This window comes from Mangifera indica, chromosome 2 (genome assembly GCF_011075055.1).
Source record: "Mangifera indica cultivar Alphonso chromosome 2, CATAS_Mindica_2.1, whole genome shotgun sequence".
In the NCBI taxonomy this organism is placed as follows: domain Eukaryota; kingdom Viridiplantae; phylum Streptophyta; class Magnoliopsida; order Sapindales; family Anacardiaceae; genus Mangifera; species Mangifera indica.
Genome location: NC_058138.1, coordinates 21890618 through 21916279, shown reverse-complemented (window position 1 = coordinate 21916279; position 25662 = coordinate 21890618). Strand labels below are relative to the sequence as shown.

General features: G+C 33.2%; 4 protein-coding genes and 1 pseudogene across 4 annotated transcripts; all 5 read right to left on the bottom strand.

Moving 5' to 3' along the window:
- Nucleotides 1-1923: 1923 nt before the first annotated feature.
- On the bottom strand, nucleotides 1924-3030 carry LOC123209482 (annotated as a pseudogene).
- Nucleotides 3031-10060: 7030 nt separating this feature from the next.
- On the bottom strand, nucleotides 10061-10882 carry LOC123209474 (germin-like protein subfamily 1 member 17). The gene is made up of 2 exons (XM_044627549.1): nucleotides 10733-10882; nucleotides 10061-10643 (listed from the first exon to the last, which is right to left on the bottom strand). The coding sequence occupies exons 1-2, from the start codon at nucleotides 10848-10850 to the stop codon at nucleotides 10099-10101; spliced, it is 663 nt and encodes a 220-aa protein (XP_044483484.1). The 5' UTR covers nucleotides 10851-10882; the 3' UTR covers nucleotides 10061-10098.
- A 2025-nt stretch (nucleotides 10883-12907) lies between these two features.
- On the bottom strand, nucleotides 12908-13953 carry LOC123209442 (germin-like protein subfamily 1 member 17). Its single transcript, XM_044627507.1, has 2 exons — nucleotides 13700-13953; nucleotides 12908-13610 (listed from the first exon to the last, which is right to left on the bottom strand). Exons 1-2 carry the CDS (start codon nucleotides 13815-13817, stop codon nucleotides 13066-13068), a joined length of 663 nt encoding a protein of 220 aa, XP_044483442.1. The 5' UTR covers nucleotides 13818-13953; the 3' UTR covers nucleotides 12908-13065.
- An 8120-nt stretch (nucleotides 13954-22073) lies between these two features.
- On the bottom strand, nucleotides 22074-22583 carry LOC123208700 (uncharacterized mitochondrial protein AtMg00810). Its single transcript, XM_044626220.1, has one exon. The coding sequence runs from the start codon at nucleotides 22581-22583 to the stop codon at nucleotides 22074-22076; it is 510 nt and encodes a 169-aa protein (XP_044482155.1).
- Nucleotides 22584-23998: 1415 nt separating this feature from the next.
- Nucleotides 23999-24535, bottom strand: LOC123208699 (uncharacterized J domain-containing protein C17A3.05c-like). The gene has a single exon (XM_044626219.1). The coding sequence runs from the start codon at nucleotides 24533-24535 to the stop codon at nucleotides 23999-24001; it is 537 nt and encodes a 178-aa protein (XP_044482154.1).
- Between the last annotated feature and the right edge of the window lie 1127 nt (nucleotides 24536-25662).

The following is a 25662-nucleotide window of genomic DNA, read 5'->3' as shown; positions in this document are numbered from 1 at the left end:
GCCCAAAAAACAGAGACATGTCAAAACTGTCTAGAAATAGTGAAATTAATCCCGTTTTGCTCCAAATACTTCCAAATGCCACCTAAATCAAAATATAAACTTAATCAGTATAATTGAGCATAAAATAAACATAAAAGACTAAGTATTAAGGAGTAAAAATATAACATTATACAGTCTTATCGTTAAACTTTCACCGGTAGTGACAATGTGATTGTGTGGGAGTTTTTGTCTAGCACAACTATAAAGGGTCTTAATGCTTCTATGGTGTCATTTTCTTTTCCCTTGTAAATGTTGAACTTGAACGAGAGAATTATGTTATGAGCACTTTCAAGTTAGTGTGCAAGATGGGGTTGTGGTTTTAAGCATAATTAACTTGTTTTGGATTAAGTATAGCTATAGTTAGGATGCTTCCAATTCTTTTCCTCTAGAATTTAACATCTGTGTATGGTTGATATATCATGACATATTACTTATTCCTTTTGACATGCATTCAATATTCTCAAAAGGATTTAAATCGCCCACTCATTGACCTCTTTTAGCTCACCCTTATAAAATTTTTCCCTCCAAGACATCTTCAAGATCATGCAGAGTAGTGTTTCATTAGGTTGTGCCATGACATAGCATCTTTAGTAGGTGTCTCATTTTGCATAAGCCTATTTGGATTTTCTTTTGAGAAACTTATGAAATGTTGAAAGGGTGGAGGCTTAACTAAACTATTTCCATGATTTTGAATTGAATCAAGATGTAAAATTATTTTGGTATGTATATGGTAAGGTTGGAGGCCTGATTAAAGCTTATTTCATTATTATTATTTTTTTGAATTTGCAACCAAGTTGTTATTTTGGTATGTAAATATGGTAAAGACGGAGGCCTACATATGATGTTCCAATAAGTGCTAATATATATTGTAGAAATTCTTAAGCAGATTTATAAGATGCTTTTGGGCCTTCTAAGCCCTATAAGTGTGTCTTCGAAGGTTATGGGATTAGCGGGCTTGGATGGGTCTTGTCAAACACTCAAACCCAAAAATCCAGTTACACCATTGATTTAATAACCACAATCTATTCTATTGGTATTTGTTATTATTTTTAAGAATAGCCCAACTTAAAATAAAACAACTTATTTATAAGAGAAGAGAAAATTTCTTACAAATCCAGCTTACAAACATTATGAGACAATTTATTTATATGGGGAAAAAAAAACAATGTTGGACAAAGATCCAAGGTACAATCTCAACAGTTCTCACCAAGATACAAACAAATTCCATTGGTTGACCTCTTATTATCAAGGTTGTTGGCTCAATCAACATTTGAAAAACCTTTTAAGATTAGAGGAACAATAGCCTTATATGCCATGATGGCTGGGTCCATGAAGAAACTTGAGCAGCCTTTTACATGCTCGCAAATGGGAGCTTTCAAATATTGACTGAGCTTCTTCACAAAGCAAGTAAAAACCACTCCTGTGATGGCCAAATATTGCAAGGCACCAGTCAATAGTTCTTCTAAATAGAGTAAAATCAACGAAGGATTTGTTGTTATTAATTTTGTACTCTTGCAATTTGAAATTATAGGTGTCACACAAGGATTTGCTTTGTGCATATTGGTTTTCTTCAACAAGTATGTACTTAATTTGAGTCAACTAAAGACCATACTCATCCCTATGTGCCTCAACACCACTCTAATCTTTTTGAAGAATTACCTAAAGCCTAGAAAACCCTTCAACTTTTTATGGTATCCCTAGCTCAACTTATAACAACGAGAAACTTCAAGTGATATACTAGTGCACATAAAATTCAAGGAATAAGTCTTGAAATTATGGGATTCATTTGATCAGTTATATTTTGTTTTTACATCATAAATAATGTATCAAAATTATAAATTATAAAGATATTTATGATAAAAATAAGAGAAGAGGGAAGAAAGATAGACACAACATTATATCAATATCTGATAAAATTAACTAAGTGGAGGCAAATATAAACGTGTAACCACTTTATTACACCATTGTAATAATAAAACAGACAAGTGTTATTCAAACAGTAGAAGCTAATTCACTGCATTTGACACATTTATCTAATGAACAATGCTATGTGTACCCATTTTTGGTACACAATTCATGTACACAGTGATATGTCACCATGTAATTAGGTGATTTTAAAACATATGATATTATATGATAAAGAAACATCAAATCATATGATAACACCTTATCTGTGTACACAAATTGTATATCAAAAATAGATATACATAGTTTTATTGTTATCTAATTATCCATCTTAAATTTTGCCTCAAGATCTTTCACCACTTTCACATCCAACTGGAAGGCCTTGGCAAGAAAATCTGGATTAATAGGAGGATTTGATCCAAACACAGCACTGGCAATGGTAATCACACCGGGGGGTTCTGACTGCTCAAACCAGAGAAAGCGAGAGCATTTGTTTTTCCGATATTGACTTGGAAGTGAATGAGACCAATGGGGAAGACGAACACATCACCCGGGTTAAGAATTTTGCTTATAAGTGTATGGTTGGTATCGGAAGTGACGAACCCAACGAAAAGAGTGCCGTCCAGGACGACAAGAATCTCAGTGGCACGAGGGTGAGTGTGAGGTGGGACTTAGCCATAAGGTGCAAAGTCAAGGCGGGCAGCTGAGATGCCAAGAGTGTTAAGTCCTCGAATTTGGTCTACTGTCACAGCTGTGACATTTGAACCAAGTGGATTGTTTGTGTTTCCAGGCGTTTTAACTGAAAAGAAGAAGTCCTCAGCTTTGGCGAGGTTGGGGTCCTTGCAAAACTTCCCATTCACAAACACTGCATAAAACAATCAAATCAGTAAGAATCAACCCTCAGTTAATTTCATAAATGAGAAGTTATATACAGAAAGAGAACTACCAGCGTTCTTTGGTTCATCGATGGCTACACAGATGTCCTGAAGCGGACTGGGGTCAAATGCGGAGACAAATGAGGAAGCCAAGGCCAAAAGAACGAAAGTTTGTAGAAACCCTTTCATTGTGATCACGCACTCTATATTCTTCAAGTATTTTTGCTCGTTGAGGGGTGAGAAATGCTGAAGGCTAACTTCTCTATTTATATGTGAAAATTATAGAATCAGTCTCTATTGTTTTTCCCTGCTCGAAGCAAATAAGGAGGAGTCTAGCCGGTTGCTAAGTCTTCATTGGCTATCTTTTTCTTAGTTTGTAGTCGTTGTTGATTAAGTTAAAATATTAATTTCTTCATTGCTTACATCAACACTACATTTTATCCATGGAAATGGTCCTCCATCATATTTTTGTGCTAATTATTTTTATCCTAACTGTTCATCTAGTGATATTTGTTTATGAAATCTCTGACAATTTTTTTGTAACATACATATCAAGTGCTTGTTGATTACGGAAATTAATCCCCCATCCCGGAAGTGTCAAAATTTAAGGGAGATTATTGTGGAAAATTAAATTGTAAAGAATTGAATAATTAACCAAAAAATTGAAAGAAAAATATATGGACTCTTTTTATTATTGAATCAATCTGTATCTCTTGATATATACACACAGAATTTTAAAAAGTCATGCTCGTATTTAAAGAATTGTCGATTTTGTTGATGATTGAAAAGAAATAATGTAAAAAATATTCTTTTGAAGAATTATTATCTTTTCCAAAAATATGGCTTGATCAAGCCATATATAGGAAAATAGATGATAATGCATTATATTATTTAGCATAAATAAAGCCATATGATGATCCATGTGGACCAGTTATTCTGCAGAAGTAACTTGAGGAAAATATACATTTGAGTCTTAAAATATTCTCTTTAGCTATCCATTATGACTATGTTGTCTGTGACTTTCTGGTTATGTTGATAAAGTCATTTAGTATTAATTTAACTAATGGAAGTTTCAAATGTTGAAAGAGTAATTTGGTTAGGTTTTTACTTGTGAAATATAATTTGATTATGAAGAAGACAAACAGGTATACCTTATTAAATTGGTAAAGACATTACTTGGAAGATAGAGATGCCACGATAATGTAGGTACTCTAAAAGTTTAGGTGCTGTTAATATTCATACTGCAAAATTAATAGGTGAAACCCACATGATTCATTGATCCTTGTTTCAAGGTTAGAGAGTGGATATATGAAATTAGGGATTATGCCCCCAATAATAGGTAATTTAAGTGTTTAAGAAAGAGAATTTTCTAAGTGTGAAAGCATCAGTTCGAGATCCACGGATATTGTATCAAGATCCAATGATTTATTTACTTGTTTAAAAAAATTAGGGATTAAAATGTTTTTAAAAGAATTTTTTGGATTCTAGAAAAAACAATGAAGACATTAGGTTTTGAAATTGCTAAAATAAAAAACTATTGGACTCATTGTTTATAATTTTCCACGTATGGATTGAAACTGAGTAAGGAATGGAATTTTTTTTTTTTTAATAAGTAAAAGAATGAATAAAACAACAAAAACATCCCGAGAAGGGACAAACGAACTAAGCTCATCCTATCAAAAAAGGAGGGCGGCGAGATCTAAAGAGCTAAGCCAAAGAGCAAAATAATCACCTCTTAAGCTACTATCTAAGGAGCTCCAAAGATAGGTCTCAGGAGAGATAAAGAAGCTAGATACGAACAACAAAATATAAACAACCAGCTTGCCCTCTGAGGTTATTCCATTTAAAAGATGCACAACTAAAAGGTGGACCAAAATGCCTTAGAAGTGTTCGATAGCGCATGAGCTGGAACGCAAAAACTAACGACTTTGAAAAATAAAGAAGATTTACTCATATTGATGATAAAAAACATGCATTATTAACAAAATATAAACACAGTGTCAGAAAAGTTTTACGTGCATCCAAATTAACAAGCAGATTCTGAGGTCATTACCAACTCCTCATTCTGACCTGAAATTATATACCAATGATAATCATAGTTGAACAAACCATAAGATATAATAGGCGCCAATCTAGAAAATAGTGGCAATTTCATAAATGGGAACGTTTATCCCATTTATAATTGACATTGACACACCTTTTTTAAAAACACCCTATTAGTTTTTGCTGGGAAAATAAAAAGTTTTATAATTGCTAAAATTTGAACCCAATGCCTTATCAAATCGAGTTCACTTTTATATTGTATTAATACATATGTTGATATATGAAATACTGTTGACATATGACATATGAAGTATGAACAATGCTATGTACATTTAAAATAAGTATCAATGATCATGTGTTATTATGTGATTGAATGATTTTGAATTAAATAAAAAATAATACCTAATTATATGTTGATATATTATCATTAGTAACTATTTTAATATACATTTTAAGTGAATCTAACATTGTTGACACTTTATAGGTTAATAATATTATGTATGTCAACATATGTGTTAATGCAACATAGAAATGAACTTGACTTGAAGACGCACATATTATATCAATTGATAAAGTATTGGTTCAAGTTCTAACGTTTGTAATCTCAGTCAATACATTATACATTATTTCTCAAGCTTGAACCAATCTAATGACACCAACATCTCTCTTTTGAATATTTCTCCAATACTATCAATTATTCTCTCTGTCTTAACATCCTTCAATGTCTCATCTAACACTTGTTACACTAAGAGAACATTTGGCTTAGGTAATATTTTATTACCAAAACTGAAATATTACCTTGAAGATAGATTATTTAAAACATTACTAGATATAAATGATTAGTATATTTGATAAAATTGATAGGTATACATAATGATAATGTTAAAAATAATTAAAAAATACTAGTAAATTATTTTACTTAAATACTCATAGGTATAATTATTTTAAAATATTTTTTATATTACTTGTTATATTAATTGAAAATAAGATTATTTTTGTTGTAAAAACTTAATAAATAAAAATATAATTATAATAAAATTAAGTTACCTTACTAATCTTTTAATACCTATGGTAAAGTTGAAAATCAAATTACCAGCTGCATTACTTGTCACATCGTCATTAGCAATAGAAGATTATTGTAATATTTTATTATTGATGGATCAAATAAGATAATGTAAGGAATAAAAAATAGATTACCAAGATAATCTTTATTGGTTGGGAACCAAATGACTCCTAACAAAATTTGAATGGTATTCCATCAAATAAAGAACTTTCAAATTTCGAAATACTAGAGATACTTCCTTATATTTTAAAATAGTAGCTACATACAAACTAAGCCTCGAAACTCTTTCATGAATTAAGCTTTTTCTCACATTAGGCTTGCCTTTTCCACATTGCAAACTTTGCTTTGATAACATTTGTTAATTTAAAAAAAATTATGCAGTACTCAAACTCACAAATGATATGGAGCAAACCAAAACAAAGATCACACAAATATTTGGTTCAACCCACTCGAAAGTGGTCTACGCTAGAATTTATCCACTAACTAATAAATCTTCACAACTATGTAACTTTTAGAATAAGAAAAATCATAAAATTCCTTACTAACACTAAAATACCCAAAAATTTTGGTCAATGGGGGGTAGAAATGTGTTTGTTAGAAAAGGTTGAGTAAAAAATTCATGGGTGAACTTAAGGGGTCTATGTGAAATTTTTTCCAAGAATTGAATTTAAGTGGAAAATTTCCCTTATATATTAATAAAACAAGAAGAAACATAAGAGTAGATGAGATAAAAGAGATACAGAAAAGGAGAGAAGAGAAGAAAAGAAAGAAGAAGAAAAAAAAGAAAAGAAGGAGAAAGGAAAAGGAAGAGAAGAGGAAATTGATAGGAAAAGGGGATAGGGTATTCAATTTTTTGTTCAATTAATTTTAGGGTATATTTTCACTGTTCAATCTGGAGATTTCCATAATTTTAACCATGTTGCTTCAAAATTGGTTTGAATAGGTGAAGAAGAAGAAAAATTCATTGAAGATTTCAACACCGACTTGGGAACTATCTAAATCAGCGAGTGGGAACAAAACCTTTTACCTATAGTTTATTTAAGTAAATTTTATAGTATTTGTTTTGAATCCTTGAAAATGGTAGTATAGATTTTTGGTGGAAATCTCTCCCAAAACAAAAGAAATTAATAGCTTTCTTTACACATGTTATGGATTTTAGATATGGGTGACTGTAAAGTAAAGGTTACATTCAGTAGTGTGTATTATGTGAATTCAGAATGCTTAATTAAATTATGTTGTGTGTAATTGAGAATTGCAGCAGATTAAATTTAGTTTGGTAATCAATTGAAAATTGTGGAAATTAATTTAATTGATGTTCTGTGTTGCGACTAAGTTGAAAGTGTTTAATTCAATCTCATGCATGATTGAAATTTACTTAATGTGAGTTAATTGACATAGTGTGTGGTCATAGAGCTTAAGGAAATCTAAGTTCAGTGTTAAGTATGAGCATGTTATTGACTTTGCTTAGTTGATATTGTAGATGACTGCAAAGTTACACATAAATTAATTTAATATGGTGGTTATGGCAGTTGTCGATGATTATTGTTCCAAATTTATAATATCAAGTCATTTTATTATGAATATGGTGATAAGAAATTATGTCATTAAGATATTCTTAGCTATTGTCTATCATGCGATTTGTGCTCTGCCTAAGTGGTGTTTCATGGCAGGTATTGCAAATTTAAATGCTCTGTTTGTGCGGTAGTTTATGTTAAGTATGACAGATTTAAATACTCTACCTATAGATAATTCATGTCCAGTATGATGATTCAAGTGCTTTGCCCAAGTGAGGTTACAATAAGTTGGGTATGATAATTTTTTCTGTTGCTCTACCTATGTGGAGATGCCCCATAGGTATGATAGATTTCTCTGCCCATGCGATTTGTGCTCTGCCTAAGTGGTGTTTCATGGTAGGTATAGCAAATTTAAATGCTCTGTTTGTGTGGTAGTTTATGTTAAGTATGACAGATTTAAATACTCTACCTACAGATAATTCATGTCCAGTATGATGATTCAAGTGTTCTGCCCAAGTGAGGTTACAATATGTTGGGTATGACAATTTTTTCTCTTGCTCTGCCTATGTGGAGATGCCCCTTAGGTATGATAGATTTCTCTTAAGGATATTAGAAGTAGTAACAATTCAGGTGACTGTTAGAATGCTTAAAATAATATATAACGGAAATAAATTACAAGTTGTTGAATACCAATCTTTTACTTAATATGATATTTTCCCAAATATATATTTGTAACCGCGTGATGTTTATCGTTAATTATTTCAAAATTTTAGTATGCATAGAAAGCTATAAATTGATTTTTTACATATCACGATGGTTACATATGAGATAAAGTTGGTATTGTTAAACTTTCATCGATTGTGACAATATGATTGTGCGGAAGTTCTTGTCAGCACAACTATAAAGGGTCTTAATGCTTCTAAGGTGTCATTTTCCTTTCCCTTGTAATTGTTGAGCTTGAACGAGAGAATTATGTTATGAGCACTTTCAAGTTAATGTACATGATGGGGTTGTGGTTTTAAGTATAATTAACTTGTGTTGGATTAAGTATAGCTATAGTCAGAATGCTTCCAATTCTTTTCCTTTAGAATTTAACATCTCCGTGTGGTTGATATATTATGACATATTACTGATTTCTTTTGACATGCATTCAATATTTTCAAAAGGATTTAATTTGCGCACTCATTCAGCCTTTTTAGCTCACCCTTATAAAATTTTTCCCTCTAGGATATCTTCAAGATCCTACAAAGTAGTATTTCATTAGGTGGTGCCATGACATAGCATCCTTAGTAGTGTCTCATTTTGCATACGTTTATTTGGATTTTCTTTTGAGAAACTTATGAAATATTGAAAGGTTGGAGGTCTAACTAAACTATTTTCATGATTTTGAATTGAATCAAGATGTAAAATTTTTTTGGTATGTATATGGTAAGGCTGGAGGCCTGATTAAAAACTTATTTCATGATTTTGGTATGTAAATATGGTAAAGTCGGAGGTTTACACATGATGTTAGAATAAGTGCTAATATATATTATAGAAATTCTTAAGCAGATATATAGGATGCATTCCGGTCTTCTAAGCCCTATAAGTGTGTTTTCGAAGGTTATGGGATTAGCAGGCCAAGATGGGTCTTGTCAAACTCTCAAACCCAAAATTACACCATTGATTTAATAACCACTATTTATTCTATTGGTATTTGTTATTATTTTTAAGAATAGCCCAACTTGAAACAAAACAACCTATTTATAAGAAAAGAGAAAATTTCTTACAAATCTAGTTTACAAACATTATGAGACAATTCATTTATGAAGGGAAGAAAAAAACAATGTTGGACAAAGATTTAAGGTACAATCTCAACAGTTGTCACCAAGATACAAACAAATTCTATTGGTTGACCTCTCATTATCAAGTTTGTTGGCTCAATCAACATTTGAATGACCTTTTAAGATTAGAGGAGCAATAGCCTTCTATCCCATGATGCGTGGTTCCATTAAGAAACTTGGGCAGCCTTTTACATGCTTGCAAATGGGAGCTTTCAAATATTGACTAAGTGTGATGGTCAAATATTGCAAGGCACCATTCAATGGTTCTTTTATATAGAGTAGGATCAACAAAAGATTTGTTGTCATTAATTGTGTACTCTTGCAATTTGAAACTGCAGGTGTCACACAAGGATTTGCTTCGTGCATATTGGTTTTCTTAAACAAGTATGTAGTTAGTTTGAGTCAACTAATGACCACACTCATCCCTATGTGACTCAACACCCTTCTAATCATTTTTAAGAATTTTCCTAAAGCCTAGAGAACCCTTTTATTTTTATGATATTTCTAGCTCAACTTATAACAATGAGAAACTTTGAGTGATGTACTAATGCACATAAAAATTCGAGGAGGACGCCTTGAAATTATGGGATTCATTTGATCAGTTATATTTTATTTTTACATCATAAATAATGTATCAATACTATAAATTATAAAGATATTTACGATAAAAAATAGAGAGGATGGAAGAAAGACACAACATTATATCAATAACTGATAAAATTAACCGAATGGGGCACATATAAATGTGTAACCACTTAATTGCACCATTGTAATAATAAAACAGACAAGCGTTATTCAAACAATAGAAGCTAATTCATTGCATTTGACACATTTATCTAATTATCCATCTTAAATTTTGCCTCAAGATCTTTCACCACTTTCACATCCAACTGGAAGGCCTTGGCAAGAAAATCTGGATTAATCGGAGGATTTGATCCAAACACAGCACTGGCAATGGTAATCACACCGGGGTTTTGACTGCTTAAACCAGAGAAAGCAAGAGCATTTGTTTTTCCGATATTGACTTGGAAGTGAATGAGACCAATGGGAAAGACAAACACATCACCCGGGTTAAGAACTTTGCTTATAAATGTATGGTTGGTATCGGAAGTGACGAACCCAACAAAAAGAGTGCCCTCCAGGACAACAAGAATCTCAGTGGCACGAGGGTGAGTGTGAGGTGGGACTTCGCCATAAGGTGCAAAGTCAAGGCGGGCAGCAGAGATGCCGAGAGTGTTAAGTCCTCGAATTTGGTCTACTGTCACAGCTGTGACATTTGAACCAAGTGGATTGTTTGTGTTTCCAGGCGTTTTAACTGAAAAGAAGAAGTCCTCAGCTTTGGCGAGGTTGGGGTCCTTGCAAAACTTCCCATTCACAAACACTGCATAAAACAATCAAATCAGTAAGAATCAACCCTCAGTTAATTTCATAAATGAGAAATTATATACAGAAAGAGAAGTGAAAATATACCAGCGTTCTTTGGTTCATCGATGGCTACACAGATGTCCTGAAGCGGACTGGGGTCAAATGCGGAGACAAATGAGGAAGCCAAGGCCAAAAGAACGAAAGTTTGTAGAAACCCTTTCATTGTGATCACGCACTCTATATTCTTCAAGTAATTTTGCTTGTTGAGGGGTGAGAAATGCTGAAGGCTAACTTCTCTATTTATGAGTGAAACTTATAGAATCAGTCTCGATTGTTTTTCCCTGCTCGAAGCAAATAAGAAGGAGTCTAGCCGGTTGCTAAGTCTTCATTGGCTATCTTTTTCTTATACTGTAGTCGTTGTTGATTATGTTAAAATTTTAATTTCTTCATTACTTACATCAACACTACATTTTATCCATGGAAATGGTCCTCAATTATATTTTTGTGCTAATTATTTTTATCCTAACTTTTCATCTACTGATATTTGTTTATGAAATCTGTGACAATTTTTTTGTAACATATGTATCAAGTGCTTGTTGATTACGGAAATTAATGCCCTTACTGGAAGTGCCTAAATTTAAGGGAGATAATTCTGGAAAATTAAATTGTAAAGGATTGAATAATTAAGCAAAAAATTGGAAGAAAAATATCAGGACTCTTCTTATGATTGAATCAATTTGTACTTCTTGATATTTACACAGAGAATTTTAAAAAGTTATGTTCATATCTAAAAAATTGTTGATTGTGTTGATGATTTAAAAGAAATAATGTAAAAGATATTTTTTTGAAGAATGATTATCTTTTCCAAATATATAGCTTGATCAAGCCATATGTAGGAAAATAGAAAATATTGTATTATATTATCGAGCATAAATAAAGCCATATGATGATACATGTGGACCAGGTATTCTGCAGAAATAACTTGAGGAAAATATACATTTGAGTCTTAAAATATTCTCTTTAGCTTTCCATTATGACTATGTTGTCTGTGACTTTCTGGTAATGTTGATAAAATCATTTAGTATTAATTTAACTAGTGGAAGTTTCAAATGTTGAAAGAGTAATTTGGTTAGGTTATTACTTGTGAAATATAATTTGATTATGAAGAAGACAAACAAATATACCTTGTTGAATTGGTAAAGCCATTATTTGGAAGATAAGAATGCCACAATAATATAAGTACTTTAAGAGTCCAGATACTGTTAATATTCATAATGCAATATTAATTGGTCAAACCTATTTGATTCATTGACCCTTGTTTCAATGTTAGAAAGTGGGTATATAAAATTAGGGATTAAACCCCCCAATAGGTAACTTAGATGGTTAAGGAAAAAAAATTTTAGTCATGAAAATATAAGTTCGAGATCCACTACTACCGTATGGAGATCAAATAATTGATTTACTTGTTAAAAAATTTAAAAGTTAAAATGTTTTTTAAAAGAATTTTTTGGATTCTTGAAAAAGTAATGAAAAAATTAGGTTTTAAAGTTGTTAAAAGAAATAACTACTTGACTAATTGTTTACAATTTTCCACGTATGGATGGAGACAAATAAAGATATGGAACTTTTCAAATGCTGAGCTTTACTAATTTGACATATTTTGACTTTGCTAATCTTTGGCAGTTGGTTCTGAAACAAGTAAAAAAGAAAAGAGTCATTCACAATTTCACACTAATTCAAGCCAATATCCCATTCATTTCATTATAGTTAAACTAATATTAAAAACTTCTTATATAATTAAAAATTTTATATGAAATAGGCAATAGAAATGATTTTTATAAGCAGCTGGCATGACAAAAGTGTTAAGTCCTGGAATTTGATCAACACTTTGGGCTGTAACATTTGAACCACTGGATTGTTTGTATTTACAGGCAATTTAACTGAAAAGGCGAAATCCTCTGCTTTGGCGAGTTTGGGGTCCTTGCAAAACTTTCCATTCACCAACGAGCTTGGTCAACTAAAGACCATACTCATCCTTCTGTGCCTCAACACCTCTCTAATCTTTCTGAAGAATTTTCCCAAAGCCTAGAAAACCCTTTTACTTTTTATGATATCCCTAGCTCAACTTAGAACAAGAAGAAACTTTGAGTGATATACTAGTGCACATAAAATTCAAGGAAGAAGTCTTGAAATTATGGGATTCATTTGATCAATTATATTTTATTTTTACATTATAAATAATGTATTATAAAGATATTTACCATAAAAATAAGAGAAGAGAGAAGAAAGATAGACACAATATTATATTAAAATCTGATAAAATTAAGTGAGTGGAGACACATGTAAACGTGTAACCACTTTATTACACCATTGTAATAACAAAACAAGCAAGCATTATTCAAACAACAGAGCTAATTCACTGCATTTGACACATTTATCTAATTATCCATCTTAAATTTTGCCTCAAGATCTTTCACCACTTTCACATCCAACTTGAAGGCCTTGGCAAGAAAATCTGGATTAATCGGAGGATTTGATCCAAACACAGCACTGGCAATGGTAATCACACCGGGGTTCTGACTACTCAAACCAGAGAAAGCGACAGCATCTGTTTTTCCGATATTGACTTGGAAGTGAATGAGACCAATGGGGAAGACGAACACATCACCCGGGTTAAGAACTTGGCTTATAAATGTATGGTTGGGATCGGAAGTGACGAACCCAACGAAAAGAGTGCCCTCCAAGACGACAAGAATCTCAGTGGCACGAGGGTGAGTGTGAGGTGGGACTTCGCCATAAGGTGCAAAGTCAAGGCGGGCAGCTGAGATGCCAAGAGTGTTAAGTCCTGGAATTTGATCTACTGTCACAGGTGTGACACTTGAACCAAGTGGATTGGTTGTATTTCCAGGCGTTTTAACTGAAAAGAAGAAGTCCTCAGCTTTGGCGAGGTTGGGGTCCTTGCAAAACTTCCCATTCACAAACACTGCATAAGACAATCAAATCAGTAAGAGTCAACCCTCAGTTAATTTCATAAATGAGAAGTTATATACAGAAAGAGAAGTGAGCATATACCAGCGTTCTTTGGTTCATCGATGGCTACACAGATGTCCTGAAGCGGACTGGGGTCAAATGCGGAGACAAATGAGGAAGCCAAGGCCAAAAGAACGAAAGTTTGTAGAAAACCTTTCATTGTGATCACGCTCTATATATTCTTCAAGTAATTTTACTCGTTGAGGGGTGAGAAATGCTGAAGGCTAACTTCTCTATTTATAAGTGAAAATTATAGAATCAGTCTCGATTGTTTTCCCTTGCTGGAAGCAAATGAGAAAGAGTCCAGCCAGTTGCTAAGTCTTCATTGGCTTTCTCTTAGTTTGTAGTTGTTGTTGATTATGTTAAAATTTTAATTTCTTCATTGCTTGCATCAACACTACATTTTATCCATGGAAATGGTCCTCCATTATATTTTTGTACTAATTATTTTTATCCTAATTTTTCATCGGATGTACTGATATTTGTTTATGAAATCTCTGACCATTTTTGTGTAACATATATATCAAGTGCTTGTTGATTACTGAAATTAATCCCATTACTGAAAGTGTCAAAATTTAAGAGAGGTAATTATGGAAATTAAATTGCACAGGATTGAGTAATTAGCCATAAAATTGAAAGAAAAATATCTGGACTCTTTTTTTTTTTTTTTTTTGAAGAATTCTTATCTTTTTCCAATATCTGGCTTGATCAAGCCATATATAAGAAAAAAGATGAATATTTTTATATTATTATTTAGCATAAATAAAGCCCTATGATGCATGTGGACCAGGTATTCTGCAGAAATTACTTGAAAAAAATATACATTGGACTCTTAAAATCTTTTCTTTAGCTATGCTTTATGACTATATATGTTGTCCGTCACTTTCTGGTAATGTTGAAAAGTCCTTTAGTATTAATTTAATTAGTAAAAGTTTCAAATATTGAATGAGTAATTGGGTTAGGTTTTTACTCGTGCAATATAATCTGATTATGAAGAAGATAAACAAATATACTTAATTGAATTGGTAAAGCCATTACATGGAAGTTTAGAATGTCACTATAGTATGCGTACTTTAAGATGAAATGCAAAGTACTTGTTTCAAGGTTTGAAAGTGGCAAAAACGTGTACGTGAAATTGGGTATTAAAATTGTTTTTTAACTTCCTAAAATTGCAAGTCTGACAGGATTTCACTTTTAAAATCCTCCTCACGAAGCAAATAATAGAGGATTTTGTAGATCGTAAAAAATCAATGAAGATATTAGGTTTTAAAAAAACACTATTGGACTAATTATTTCCAATTTTCCATGTGTGGATGGAGACTAAACATGGGTTGGACTTTTTCACTGACTTTACCTTGTTTGATATATTTTGATTTTGATAATCTTTGGCAGTTTGTTTTGTTGATATATTTTAACGTTAGATGTACACATAATTTTCTAATGATATGTTGATTTTTATAAACGATTAATTATGTAACAATTAAAAAAGAAAAGAGCCATTCACACTAATTCAGGCCAATATCCTATTCAGTTCATTAATAGTTAAACTTGTGTTAATAACACCCATTCTAATTAAAACATTTATTTGAAATAACCATTAAAAAAATTTTGTGTAATAAGAGTTTCAATCTCCACACTTCACAAAACCAATTGGTTTTTTGTAATATAAGTTTCAATCTTTACACTTATAAACCCAATATATATTTCCGACACCACAGGACTAATCCGCATTGTGTTACTTATTAAGCTAACTGCACTTTATTTTCTTATAAGAATTACACTTGCTTATTCTTAAGTTGTCTCTGCTAACATCTGTTACTAGAGCCGTAACTGATGTTGAAACCAACAACTCTACCTATTGTTGAAGCTCTCGAATCTGATATGTTTTCAGTCAACATTTACTCAGTAATATCCACCCTGAGCAATACCCTATCTGAAATGTAAGATACTAGGAATTGTTTGTGAAATTCATACTAGGATAATTTTTAATTGTGGGGTTAAATCATTAAGTATTTAATTATAAAGTTATTTCAAATGTAGAAAGAGCTTAGATTAGGTTTGTCCTAAGGATAATTTATTAACTTTTTAAAGTTTCTAACTCTTGTCTTTGTATGCATAAGAATATAACTAGTAACCATAAGAAATTCAGTAAACGAAAGCAATAACCGTTAAGAAACTAACAATATCTGTTTAACAAAAAGTCAGATATAGTCAATATTAGCACGACACACACACGTATATAATAGAATAAACACCTACCTGCTCCGTTCTGCCTTGACTTCGTTTTTTCCTGTCGAGTCAAATCTTCTTTTGGAATTGTCTTCTTCATTATAAAGAAATCTTGTATGAAACCATTTTTTGATCTTCTTTTGAATTCAGAGTCATCTTGATTATGACTTGGTATGATTAAGAAAGAGTCTATATTCCTAGAAGTGTACAAAAATGGTAAACGTCGTTTGAGGAAATTACCAATTGCGTGTGAGTATAGGGTTGATTTGAAGATGTAAAAGGCGGCTAGAGTTGCAGTAGGCAGCCATTACTTGGTGGATATTATTTGCTAAAGAGAGCACGCAATTTGACTTTATTGACTTTGTTCCTGGACTTGGTAAAGCCAGATGTTGCTTTGAAGAAACACTTTACGCCAAAGGAAATACAAAAGCAACACAAATTTCTGCCACAGTTAATGTAGTAGTTCAAAGACATTGTTTAAAAAAAAAAAAAAATAGAACTTAGACAGACGCTGAATGTGGAAATCTATTCATTGTGACAAAGAAAATTAGACAAAACTTTTTCTGCTTTCCTCAGTAGAAGAAGAACAGAGGCAACTTTCCATTTTTTTTATTCTACAAAACGCACCGCATTTTTAACTCTCCAAAACGCAGTGCATTACTAAAGTTAAAACTCTACTACTGACACTACAACTTCACTCTGCTTCAGCTACTACAACCAAAATTTGCTCTTTCACATCCTCCCTCAATTCTAACTAAGAAATAGTTAGAATTGCAACAAAAAATGAGTAAATTTTGTTAGAAACAACTCTCTTAATTCTTCTTAACTCAACTTCTTTACAAACAATCCTCCCTGCAGCTCACCTGGATTTCTGTAATTTTTCCTCCAGCAGCTTCTGTTTGGGAAAGAAATTCTTTCACACTGTCATCTTTTCCTGTAATTCTCACTACTTGAAGTCTGTCAATGAGTAACCCAAATCTCGCAGCTGACAATGCTTTAGTAAACACATAGGCTACCTGACGTTGTGAAGGCACATATTAAATTGCCACAGATTTAGAACCCACTTGGTCACGAATAAAATGCACATCCAGCTCAATATGCTTTGTCCTTCCATGAAACACAGAGTTTGCTGTCAATGAAGCAGCACTCATATTGTCACACCATATTACTGCTTGACCAAGCCACTCCAAATCTAATTCACTGAATAGAGATCTTAACCATTCAACCTCTGTAGCTGCCTGACTGAGTGCCTTGTATTCTGATTCTAACTAAGTGGATGAGAGCGCTGTTAGTTAGTTGAGTTTGTTTTGAACTAAAACATTTTTTGGTTTAAACTAAAGTCCAACTAGATTAGGTATAGTTGGTGATGAAATGTATGGTGATCCATCAATTAAGAATTCTTTTTGCAGTAAAGTATGGTCTCAATGTACTTATCTCAATATAAAAGGATTTCTCTAAAGCTTGTATATGTAATCTTTTAGTTCATCAAAAATATATATCAAGCTCTCTCTCTTAAAATTTCTCTCCGAAAATATACTTTAGTCGCTTCTGTTTTCTTCCTCTGTTTGTTGAATTAAGCTTGAGTGAATTTTGTTGAGTAAAAACAACATGGTATCAGAGCTGCTGAGGTCTTCAGGGGTGTGTCTTCTAAATCCTGCTGCTTCAAATCTTTTCTTGCCTCTGTTTCTTTTTATAATCAGTTACTTGATTATTCTTCCTGCAATGGCTTCCTCATCATCTCATTCCTCTCCTTCACCTCCATTATATAATGGTGAAAACTACCAAATTTGGGCTGTAAAAATGAAGGCCTTTTTGAGAGGATTGGGACTATGGCAGTTTGTAGAGGAAGAAAAACAAACTCCAACTTTGGGGCCAAATCCAACGCTTAATCAAATAAGGATGCATAAGGAGGAATTAACCAAGGCTCCAAGAGCCTTGTCAACCATTCACCAAAGTGTAACTGATGTTGTTTTCACTAAGATTATGGCATGTGAGACAGCAAAAAAGGCTTGGGATAAGTTAAAGGAAGATTCATTAGGGAGTGAGAGATCAAGATTGATAAATGTCTTGAATATGAGAAAAGAGTTTGAAATGTTGAAGATGAAGGAATCAGAAACCATAAAAGAATATTTTGATCGAATTCAGAATGTAGTAAATCAAATAAGGCTCTTGGGAAAAACACTTGAAGACAAGAGAATAGTTGAAAAACTCTTAGTAAGTGTTCCTGAAAGATATGAAGCAAAAATCTCCTCTTTGGAAGATTCAAAAAGCTTCACTGAATTGACTGTTTCAGAAGTGATTAATGCTCTTAAGGCTCAGGACCAGAGGAGAGCATTAAGGCTGGAGGAGCAAACAGAAAGTGCTTTAGCAGTAAAGATGCAAGAGTAGAATATAAACACAAATTCAAGCAAAAGGCAAAGCAGTGACAAGAAGGAGGATAAAAAGGAGAAAGGGAAATTCCAGGGTGATAAAAAAGGAAAGTATAAACCTTGCCCTTATTGCAAGAAGAAGGGGCCATTCACCAAATTATTGTTGGTTCAGACCCGATGTTAAATGTAGAATTTGCTATCAGTATGGTCATGTTGATCGAGTATGCAAAAGCAAACAAGGAAGCCAAAATCAAACTCCTCAACAAGCTCAAGTTGTGGAGAAACAAGAAATATCAAGTGAAAGTTTATTTGTGGCCACCTGCTGTGCAACTCAAAATACTCAAACATCATGGCTGCTTGACAGTGGATGTTCAAGTCATATGACTTATGATTTTACACTCCTTATTGATTTGAACGAAAGCTTCATCTCTAAGGTCAGAATTGGAAATGGGGACCTTCTTGATGTGAAAGGTAAAGGCTCTGGCTTAATAAGCACAAGCTCAGGTACAAAAGTTATCCATGATGTACTTTATGTGCCTAAAATAAATTTTAATTTGCTTAGTGTTGGTCAAATAATGAAAAGGGGCTACACTTTGCAATTCAAAAATGATTGTTGTATTATTTCTGATTCTAAAGGCATTGAAGTCATGACAGTCAAGATGAAAGATACGAATTTTGCTATCAATTTCAAAAATTCACATGCAAATGTAGCTAGGTGTGGCAATGATAGTTCTAGCTTATGGCATAAAAGACTAGGACATTTTAGCTACTCAACCTTAAAATCAATGCATGATGAAGGGCTGGTAACAGACTTACCTAACATAAAATCAGAAAATGACATTTGTGAGGTATGTCAATTGGGTAAAAAAACCAGACTCTCTTTCTTAAACAGCAAATGGAGATCAAAACAAAAACTGGAGCTCATTCACTCTGACCTTTGTGGTCCTTTTAGCACACCTTCATTGAGTGGTAGTAAATATATGCTTTTGTTCATTGATGATATGACCAGGCTTTGTTAGGGTTATTTTCTGAAACAAAAGACAGAAGTTTTTGAAACTTTTAAAAGGTTCAAAACTGAAGCTGAAACTCAATCAGCCTACAAATTAAAAAGGTTTAGAACAAATAATGGTGTCGAATATTCCTCCAAGTTGTTTACTAATTTTTATAACTCTGAATGAATCATCCATCAATTAACAACTCCTTACACTCCTTAGCAAAATGGAGTGAGTAAGAGAAAGAACAGATCAGTCTTGGACATGACTAGATGTCTGCTATTTGAGAAGAAATTACCCAAGGTGTTTTGGGCAGAAGCTACTAACAATGTCATCTATTTGTTAAACTTGCTTCCAATAAGAGCCTTAAAACATTCAACACCTTATCAAGCTTGGCATGAGAGGATACCTTTAGTGGATCATCTGAAAGTATTTGGAAGCCTTTGTTATGTTTCTATTCCAAAAGAAAAAAGGAACAAGCTTGACACCAAAGCTGAAATGGGAATATTCATAGGCTATAGCCCTGTTTCTAAAGGCTATATAGTTTACAATCCTCAAACCAAAACCATCTAGGTTAGCAGGGATGTAAAGTTTGATGAATATGGAGGTTTGAATTGGGAAGAAAAGTTTGAAAATCTATCTGATATAAGTGTCAAGCCAAGACCGATCATGGAACTATCAAATTCTTTTGACATAAGTGATGATGAGGAAGAAATTCTAGAGTCTAGAATAAGATCATTTGATGATATTTATGAAAGATGCAATTTGGGGTTAACTGAACCAGAAACCTATGAAGAAGCTTTCTGCAATCAGGCCTGGATAAAAGCCATGAAGGAAGAACTCAATATGATTACAAAAAACTATACCTGGAGTTTAGTTCAAAAACCAGCTAACCATAAAATCATTAGTGTTAAATGGGTCTTTAGAACCAAGTTGAATCCTAATGGCATAGTCAACAAGCTCAAAGCAAGACTTGTAGTTAAAGGATCTCAACAGTAACCTGGAACAGATTTTTCTGACACTTTCTCTCCTGTTGCAAGGTATGATACTATAAAACTCTTGATTGCTTTGTCTGCCAAACATGGATGGAAGTTGTATCATTTAGATATAAAGTCAGCATTCTTAAATGACCTGTTGGAAGAAGAAATATACATAGATCAACCTGAAGGCTTTAAAATTCAAGGCAAAGAGGATCATGTATATAAGTTTCATAAAGCTTTATATGGACTTAAGCAAGCCCCTAAAGCTTGGTATGTTAGAATTCATACTTATCTACTGCAACAAGGTTTTTTCTGCAGCCAAAATGAAGTCACCTTGTATTTTAAAAGGATCAATGGTGAAGTAAAAATAATTGTGTCCTTGTATGTTGATGATCTCCTAGTGACAGGAGGAGATTTGCTTTTAATTCAAAAATTCAAGCAAGAAATGCAGAAGGAGTTTGATATGTCTGACTTGGGTGAGATGAAGTATTTCTTGGGCTTAGAAATTCTTCAAAAGTCTAATGGGATTTTTGTGTCATAAAGCAAATATTCTAGAGACTTAATATGGAAGTTTCATATGAATGAATGTAAGGAAGTTTCTACTCCCTTAGCAGTGAATGAAAAATTAATGAAGAATGATGAAGCAGAAAAGACTGATGCAACCAAATTTAGAAGACTTATAGGCTGCTTGTTATACCTTTGTACAAGTAGACCAGACATCATGCATGCCACTTCATTGCTATCCAGATTTATGCAGGAACTAAGCAATCTTCACTAGAGTGCAGCAAAAAGGATACTAAGGTGTGTCAAAGGTATTTTCAACTATAGCTTATGGTTTTCAAACCATCAAAGCAGAAATCTAGTTGGATATTCAGACAGTGACTGGGCTGGCAGCAATGATGACTACAAAAGCACTTTAGGTTTTTGTTTTTCATTTGGTGAAACCATTTTCTATTGGAATTCAAAGAAACAGGATATTGTAGCACAGTCAACTGTCGAAGCAGAATATGTGGCACTAGCAGCAACAAGCAATCAGGCTATATGGCTAAAAAAACTATTAACTGATCTAGATCAGTCCATGGACAAAGGAGTGACAATCTATGTTGATAACAAAGTTGTCATAGCCATCTCCAAAAATCCAATTCAACATGGAAGAACTAACATATTAATGTTAAATATCATGCCATAAGAGAAGTTGCCAAAATGGGAGAAATTGTTTTGGAACATTGCAACTCATCAAATCAGTTAGCAGACATAATGACCAAGGCTCTTCCCAAACCTCAATTTGAAAATTTGAGGCTGAAACTTGGTGTCTTAAAAACAATCTCAAAGGAGGAGTGTTAGTTAGTTGACTTTGTTTTGAACGAAAACATTTTTTGGTTTAAACTAAAGTCCAACTAGATTAGGTATAGTTGGTGATGAAATGTATGGTGATCCATCAATTAAGAATTCTTTTTGCAATAAAGTATGGTCTCAATGTACTCATCTCAATATAAAAGGATTTCTCTAAAGCTTGTACATGTAATCTTTTAGTTCATCAAAAATATATATCAAGCTCTCTCTTTTAAAATTTCACTTCGAAAATATACTTTAATAGCTTCTGTTTTCTGTCTCTGTTTATTGAATTAAGCTTGAGTGAATTTTGCTGAATAAAAACAACAAGAGCCACCATTCGTTGCTTTTTAGAGCTCTACTAAACTAGAGTACCTCTAAGGTAAATGCAATACCCACTTGTGGATCTTCTTTCCTCCAAGTTTCCAGCCCAATCTGCATCTAAAAAAACCTCCAAATTCAATATCGAGGAAGGCATAAACATCAAGCCATACTTTAGTGTTCCTTGAATATATCACAACGCTCTTTTTATTGCCTGCCATTGAAGTTGTGTTGGCTCATTCAAGAACTGACTTAGCTTATTTATTGCATAAGAAAGATCAGGTCTAGTAAGGGTCAGATATTGCAGTGCACCAAGAACACTTCTATTCATCATTGGCTTATCAAATACAGGACTATCTCCAGGAAACAATTTACTACCTATGACCATTGGTGTGGAAACAAATTTGCAATCCTGCATGTTCACCCTATGCAAGAGATCAGAAGCATATTTTGTTTGGCTCAGTAGCAAACCTTTTTGACTTCTCTTTGCGTCCAGACCCAAGAAAAAATCCAATTCACCCATATCTTTCAGTGCAAATTTATCATTCAGATCAGTTATTAGCCTTCTAATAAAATTAGAATCCAACCTTGTGAGCAATATGTCATCAACGTATATGAGTACATATACTACTGATGTGCCTTGTTTAAAAACAAATAAACTAGAATCAGCTGATGAGTTCTTGAAACCTTTAATTATTAACATCTGTTTTAGCTTGTCATACCAAGCTCTTGGGACCTGTTTTAGATCACATAATGCCTTCTACAATTTGCAAACAAAACCGGGTCTTAGCTTGTCTTCAAACCCTTTTTAGTTGAGTCATAAACACCTCCTCTTGCAAATTCCCACTAGAAAAGTATTGTTGATATCAAATTGGTGAACTCTCTGATAAAAAAACATTGCCAAGGCGAGCATAACTTTTACTATTGTTGCCTTTACCACTAGCCTAAAAGTTTCTAAAAAATCCACTCCTGGAGTTTGCTAAAATCCCTTGGCACCTGCTCGCATCTTTTCTCACTCGCTCACACACTTTCGTACCCGCGCACACCCACTTGCACCCTTTAGCACCCACATGCACTCTGTGTAGTTATGTTCATCATTTTATTACTATTTATAAATATCAACTTTTACATTAGAAATTAATCTGCTTTCGATTCGTAAATATCAATAATTACACAAAAATTAATCTGTATACTCAATATGATGACATAGGAGAAAAAGAAGACTGTCCAGAAAAAACTATTTCGAATATAAAATAATAAGGTAAAGGGTATTATTAGAATAAAAATTAAATTTACTTAAAAAAATAAGATCACTTAGAGTTTACCAAAAAAGATTTAAACGAAAAATTTCGTGTCTATTTTAATTAATTTTCCAAACAAAAGCAGTAAAACACAAACAGTTGAAAAACTAATATAATTTTGAGCATTATTTGTTAGCGAGAGAGAGGTAGCAGGGGCGCGTAGAGAGTTAGAAATAGAAAGTTTATAGTTAGTTTCGACTATTGAGGTACATATAGGCATGCGTGCAACGTCTTTGATCAGTTAATTAATTGACTATAGAATCACAACTACAATGATAATTAGGAGATCATTGGAAAATTTATTCAAAAAATTAGAAGCTGATTCAATGAATTCACCTACATATTTCTAGATTTAATGCCATTCATACAGAACTTTGCCTGAAGACCTTTCACAACAATTTTTTCCAACTGGAAGGCCCCAGCAAGAAAACTAGGATCAATGGCGGCAAGGGCAATAGCATCTGTCTTTCCGACGTTGAATTCAAAGTGAAACAGACCAATATTGGGAAACACATACACATCAGCCTTATTAGAACTTTGGAGACAAGTGTGTTATCGGTGTTGCAACCAACTGGAAGAGTATCCTCAACACATTATATGTCCATAGAAAATCATAGAATATATTATTCACTGAAGAGTTTCTTCCACAGCTAAAAATTACCTTAAAACTTGTAATATGGTTATTAGTTTAGGTATATAAAACATAAAATAAAACTGGAAAAAGATGATAGAGTAAAATTTCTCCAATGATTACGGTGAGAGTTTTCAATGAATTGAATTCCATTACATAATACTGAATTACATTAATCAAAGTCCATTACAAAGCCAAAGGGGTTTGAATTATAACTTCACCATTACGAGAAACAACAATCTTTCTGGTCCCGTTAGCTTCGAGAACCATTTTAATTCTGACGTTTCGTAAATTGCACCCTCCACGGCAACTGCAAGTTTCTTTGGTCTTTGTGCTTCCGAACTCAGATGAAAATGTTCTTCCAAATCCAGATGAAGAACGATCAGCCGCCTCTCGAGGCCGAGACTGACTGGAGTTCGCTTCTTCACTTGTAGGCTTTGACGGTTTAGAATATTTAGAAGAACCAGAAGCGGTGTGCGGTGACATATGAGGTCGTTTCTTGGAGCACAAGCTACTATCGTAGACTTGTCCTTTTGCAGGATCTATCAAAACTTCGAAAGCAGATTGAATGAGTAAGAAAGCCCCCTCTGCAGATACAGAATGATTCTTGTCCGGGTGCAACTTAAGAGCCATTTTCATGTATTGTTTCTTGATCACGGTTGAATCTACCTGGACGTCACTCAAAGAAAGAAACTCGTACCAGGTGCTTTTCTTGGCAGCCATTTCGTGCACTTTATAAGCCATGAATTACTCATCGATGTTTGGTAATTCCGGATTGAACTCTTTGGCCGCTGTGAGAGACCTGATCGCCATATCTATGTTGTTGAGTTTGAAGAACTCTTCGGCCGCATCTTTGGCCTTTACAGCCGCTAATATGAAAAGATCGCTAAGCATTCTGGCTCTAAGAAAGAGGGATTGTGGTTTTGTTTGATGATGAAAGTGTTTGTTTTCTCGGAGAGATGGTTTGGCAGAAGATCGAAGAGAAAACAAATAAGGGTGCCTCTGATAAATTTAAAAACAGGATTTCTTGGATATCAAGTTCTACAAACTCCGTAATTGAATAGGAAACAAATAGTTGTTTTGGAAGCAAATTTTATAAGACCTCTTGATTAAATTGGAAACAAGTGCTTAAGGGAAAGATAATTGAAATAAAATAAGATAACCTTGTTACGATCCAGCTGGAAGAAAAGATAGTTGATTAGAGTTCAAATATAACTAAATAACGAATTGCAGATGCAGCTGGAGCTCATATGGTGTTGCAATTAGAGCCAGAAGGAAAGTGCTCGCGTGATAGTCCATTGGTAGATATATTTGCATCCTGAAGTTGTAGGGACATGCCTACGACAAAGAATCTCACGAGCAGCCAACTTACAAATAAAGTGTACATCGATGTCAATATGTCGAACGCAAGTTTTCTTTAAAAAAAGCTAACTATGTTGAAAGTAGATTGATTATTACAAAGTAAAAGTGAATGGAAAGAAATGTCATGCTCATGAGAAACTTGAGCAGCCTTTTACATGCTTGCAAGTGGGAGCTTTCATGTAGTGATTGAGCTTGTTCGCAAAGTAAGCAAAAACTACTCTTGTGATTGTTACATATTGCAAGGCACCAGTCAATAGTTCTCCTATAAAGAGTAGGATCAACAAAAGATTCATTTTCATTAATTGCGTACTCTTGCAATTTGAAACTATGCATGTCATATAAGGATTTGCTTTACGCAAAGTAGTTTTCTTCAACAAGTATGTACTTAGTTTGAGTCAACTAAAGATTGTAATCATCTTTGTGTCTCAATATCGTTCTAATCTATCTTAAGAATTTTCCTAGAGCATAGAAAACCCTTCTATTTTTAT